This window comes from Octopus bimaculoides, chromosome 8 (genome assembly GCF_001194135.2).
Source record: "Octopus bimaculoides isolate UCB-OBI-ISO-001 chromosome 8, ASM119413v2, whole genome shotgun sequence".
NCBI lineage: Eukaryota > Metazoa > Mollusca > Cephalopoda > Octopoda > Octopodidae > Octopus > Octopus bimaculoides.
The window spans coordinates 52,193,512-52,198,662 of NC_068988.1; the positions used below are offsets into that span (position 1 = coordinate 52,193,512).

The 5,151-nt window shown below is 37.8% G+C and overlaps 1 protein-coding gene across 3 annotated transcripts in view; it reads left to right on the forward strand.

The window, feature by feature from the left end:
• The window catches only part of LOC106875749 (mediator of DNA damage checkpoint protein 1), a 49,682-nt gene that overhangs the window by 12,253 nt on the left and 32,278 nt on the right, over nt 1-5,151 (forward strand). For all 3 annotated transcript variants that reach the window (XM_014923999.2, XM_014924002.2, XM_014924000.2), the window contains exons 4-7: nt 1,078-1,133; nt 2,965-3,057; nt 3,303-3,392; nt 4,596-4,763. In XM_014923999.2, coding sequence (XP_014779485.1) covers nt 1,078-1,133; nt 2,965-3,057; nt 3,303-3,392; nt 4,596-4,763 — 407 coding nt within the window. The remainder of the gene's footprint in view (nt 1-1,077; nt 1,134-2,964; nt 3,058-3,302; nt 3,393-4,595; nt 4,764-5,151) is intronic.

Below are 5,151 nucleotides of genomic sequence, written 5' to 3' on the forward strand. Positions count from 1 at the left end.
TCCGATCTTAGACCCTGCTATGTCAAGATGGACTTATATATTCTTCCTCACATTTGGATTTTATGTATGCTCTCTCCCACTTGGTTTTAATATGTTGCCACATTTGTAATATGTCTATTTCCGGATTTTTCGTGCAGCTGAAGATTGCTCTTCATATTGCATTTAAGGTAATGCTCATATTACTTAAATAAATTGAAGTAGCATGAAACGTGAATACTGCAATCACTTTTGAAATCCGTGTTGCTTATTGTTTGATATATATATATATATATATATATATATATATATATATGTATGTATGTATGTATGTATAGTGCATGTGACAGTTAGCACAATACATACATGACAAATTGAGATAATTGAATCTATTGAGTAAACTCATTGCTAAATGAGCCTCAGTGTGGTGACTCAACCTACTAGAAACACCTGTCAGATTTCTCTCAATTTATTCCCTACTATGTTAGGAAAGAAAGCCACATGAAGAAATATGGTTGTGGGTTCACTGTGCCTCGGATAGAGACAGGATGATCACTGTTGGAATGCCTTTGATCACATGTCTGCTTAATCAGGACTGTGTGTGTTGGCACTCCGTCGCTTATGGCGTCAAGGGTTCCAGTTGATCCGATCAACAGTACAGCCTGCTCGTGAAATTAACGTGCAAGTGGCTGAGCACTCCACAGACACGTGTACTCTTAACGTAGTTCTCGGGGATATTCAGCGTGACACAGTGTGACAAGGCTGGCCCTTTGAATTACAGGCACAACAAAAACAGGAAGTAAAAGTGAGAGAAAGTTGTGGTGAAAGAGTACAGCAGGATTCGCCACCATCCCCTGCCGGAGCCTCGTGGAGCTTTAGGTGTTTTCGCTCAATATACACTCACAACGGTCTGGGAATCAAAACCGCGATCCTATGACCGCGAGTCCGCTGCCCTAACCACTGGGCCACTGCGCCTCCACTTAATCAGGACTAGCATGAGGCTAATCAACAACTTTTACTACAACTTGTTAGTAGAGAATTCATTTTAGTATTAAATTTTACTTTTTCTAATTCTTTGTATTTGATTCTGGAAATTCCTAGGAAAGAACATTATTGGCCGACATGAACATTCCTGTGAAGTCTGCATTCCAGTTAAGGTAAAACAGTTTTCATTTAAAATATTATATCTCATTTCACTTGTCTTAATGGTTTCATTTGTCTTTCTTTTTTTTTTTGTGTCTCTCCTGTCTTGTTTCTTCATTGGAAATGTTTTCATTCACTGTAAGAATACTCTGAGAGTGGGATGTAGAAATACAAACATTCCGTTATTTATCCATGTAACTAAGAGAATCAAAATCAGCTTTTTAAAAGATGTTTATGAAATTTAGATCATCAGAAGGTCAAAAGCATCTACAATGAGGCATAATTCTTGTGAATTTGAAGTGTTGACTACCAACCATGTAGTCATGAGTTCAAATTTACATACAGATGTTGTGTTGGCCCTATATATTAGAACAATAAGTTAATTATTTATAAGCACTTATCTAAAACTAAAGCTTTATGTGTAAAAGACATATTAACAGGATTATCAAAATAATATTAAAGTTTCAACCTTCTTGACTCAAAAGGTTTACCATCACTGCCTTACACATTTTGTGCTCCACTCCCATTCACCACTACACTTCATCTAGTCACTACTCTGTTTATCTTCTACTAACAGGCACCACCATTACTTAACATCATTCAGTTACTACACTCTATGTATTCACTACCACATTTACAAGATTCAGTCACTACATTGTGTCTGTACTACCTGTCTTCCCACAGATTATTCAATCACTATATTGCACTGTCTGTGTTCCACTACTATAGACCATCATACTTGTCTCATACATCAATGATGTGTGATGGTGTATAGCAGTGGATATATGCACAGTGTAATAGAGTGACTGTGAAGGCAATGGCATAGTGGTTAGTATAGTCAGCTCATCATTTAACATCCACCTTCCATACTGGCATGGGTTAGATGGTTTGACAGGAGCTGGCCAGGCAGAAGATTGCACCAGACTTCTGTGTCTGTTTTGGCATGGTTTTTACAACTGAATGCTCTTCTTAACACCAACCACCCTACAGACTGAATGCTTTTTACATTGCACTTGCACAGGCAAGGTCGATTTTGGCTTGGTTTTTACAGCAGGATGCCAGCCACTTTACAGTGTGGACGGGATGCTTTTTACATGAAATGATCATAAAATTGTGAGTTCGATTCTGGTGGTATGTTGTCATTGCACTATGTTCCATTTCAATGCACTACAAAACTCACCACACTTACAACATTCAGTTGCTACACTGACCTGGTTCTCTGTTGGTGATGATAAGTGTTCCAGCTGATATGGTCAACTCCACAGACATGCATACCATTAACATGGTTCTCAGGGAGATTCAGCATGATGCACCAAATGTGACAAGGCTGGCTCACTGAACTACAAGTACAGCTCATTTTTACTAACTGAATAGACTGGAATAACATGAAACAAAATGTCTTGTTCAAGGACACAAATCTCCACTGGGAATCAAACTCACAACCTTATTATTGTGAGCCAAATACATTATAGGCGTAGGAGTGGCTGTGTGGTAAGTAGCTTGTTTACCAACTACATGGTTCCGGGTTCAGTCCCACTGCGTGGCACCTTGGGCAAGTGTCTTCTACTATAGCCTCGGGCCGACCGAAACCTTTTGAGTGGATTTGGTAGACGGAAACTGAAAGAAGCCTGTCGTATATGTGTGTGTATATATATATATGTCATTTAGTTCCTACACCAGACTTATTCCACTATCATTTCCTTCATTTAGTCATTTCTTTGATAACATACACAACTAGACTTCTCATACTTGAAATAAATTATCAACTCTTTGCATAAAAAAAAATATTAAATAAAATAGTGTTGTCAGGCTTCTCTATATTTCCGCTATTAATTTTTTTTCTAGTCACTGTCCAAGAAACACGCTTGTATAGAAGTCACAGGCCGTTCTCACTTACTCTATGATATGAGCAGCCGCAATAAGTCTCGAAGAGGAACAGTAAGTCACTTCATATATTTTTTATTGGTTAACTCAATAGATTTGTGTATTGATGAGATTTTGCTGTTTAGAATATTGGTCAACTGTTTTCCTTTGTTATCTTCGTTACCATTACCATTTTCATCATTATCCCCCACCAGCCTTCTTCTGGTGTGTATAGAGGAACTCGATATTGATGATAATTTGTGGCATGGATACAGAAGTATGTGTACCTTCTTTATGTTCCCCCTGTTTTATTATTTCAGCTTTTCCTAACCCCTGAGGTGCGATATGAACTGAAACATAAAGATACGCTGGTCTTTGCTGATGTTAGCTGTCAATACGCTATTGAGGAGGTGTGTATTATCATTTTATTTGTATAAAATTAGATGTTGTTGTCATTGATTGCAGTTTCGGCAATACTGACTTTAAGAGTGCAATTCGTTTGATACCAAACCACCTGATACCACTTGTGGTTTCATGATACAAAACCACTTGCTTTAAAGTGTTCATAATCTAATTAAAACACTCTATCAGGATTTATATTAAGTTTGTTACAGACACCACTTTTTTTCTTGTAGTCAAGTAGGCATCCAGTACCCACGATCCTTTCCAGAGTTTCCTCTTCTACAGGTTCTCTCCAGAGCCAGGTTTCTAGCTTCAGAAACCTGGCTCAGATGCTTGTATTTGAGTGGACTTCACTGAAGGCACCAAAACCAGAATGTAATGTTAAACTGGGCAATGAATAAAGTCTTTTGTTCAAGTAGGTTATTATGAGATTTGAACTCAGAACAGTGAGAGTCAGAAAATATCCCACAAAGTATCCTCCAGTTATGCTGAACTGATGTATATCAGTACATTTTTATTGACCCTCTATATCAAGGTTTTCAACCATTTTTTATCTATGGACCCCTTTGATTATTATTTTATACTGATGGACTCCCATAGCTATTCAATGTTGAAAAGCAAGTTTCATAGCCACTTCTTTCAGTATTCCTATTTTGTTTTCCACATTAACTTGTGCAGGTTGAACTGTGTAAAATGTTAGAGTAAGAAACCTAGCTGCTTCTTGCTATATATACCAATACATATATCTAAAGAAAAATTTTTTCAGGGACTTGTAAAATACTATTGCGGATCCCCAATTTACTATCTTGTTGTATGGGCCTGCCAAAATCTTATATGGACCCTGGTTGAGAATCTGATCTAGATGAAAGAAAGGCTAAGTCAAACTTGAGTGTCAAAGAATCAAAAGAGAACACTGCATGAGAGTCTAACTGATGTTATAACATTTTTCCTAATTCACTGAAACCACTATATACCTTTCCAAATTTTTCTTATTTTAGAAGTTACTCCAAATTCTTGAACATTTTTAAAATCATTTGAAACATAGCTGTGTGGTTAAAGCATTTGCTTTATAACTGGTTTCAAGTTCAAATCTGATTGTGTTGCATCTTGGGCAGTGAATGTTTGTTCATTATTTTTGCTATGTATGTCTTCTCTGTAGTGCATTTTATTTAAAATGTTTAACAGTCTCTTCTATTAATTTTTTTTTCCAGATTGCTCGTGCTTCAGATTCTGGCTCCAACACTGAGTCAATGTCAGATTTGGAAGACGAGTTGGACGAAATCACTACAAATACTCCTACAATATTGAAATCTAATATTTCATTGCAACTGGAAAACTCTAATAGCAGTTCCAGCAGTGACATTCTTCTTCCAACACAGGTAGTGTAATGTACTTTAGTGTTACACAATACAGTATTATTCCAAAGGTCTCGGTCAGTAGTCATCGCCTCGGTGAGGCCCAATGTATGAAGGTCTTGCCTCACCACCTCAGCCCAGGTCTTCCTGGGCCTACCTCTTCCACGGGTTCCCTCAACTGTTAGGGTGTGGCACTTTTTCACGCAGCTATCCTCATCCATTCTCACCACATGTCCATACCAGCGCAATCGTCTCTCTTGCACACCACAACTGATGCTTCTAATGTTCAGCTTTTCTCTCAAGATACTTACACTCTGACGGGTATTCACATTGACATTACACATCCAACGGAGCATATTGGCTTCATTCCTTGCGAGCTTACGTATGTCCTCAGCAGTTACAGCCCATGTTT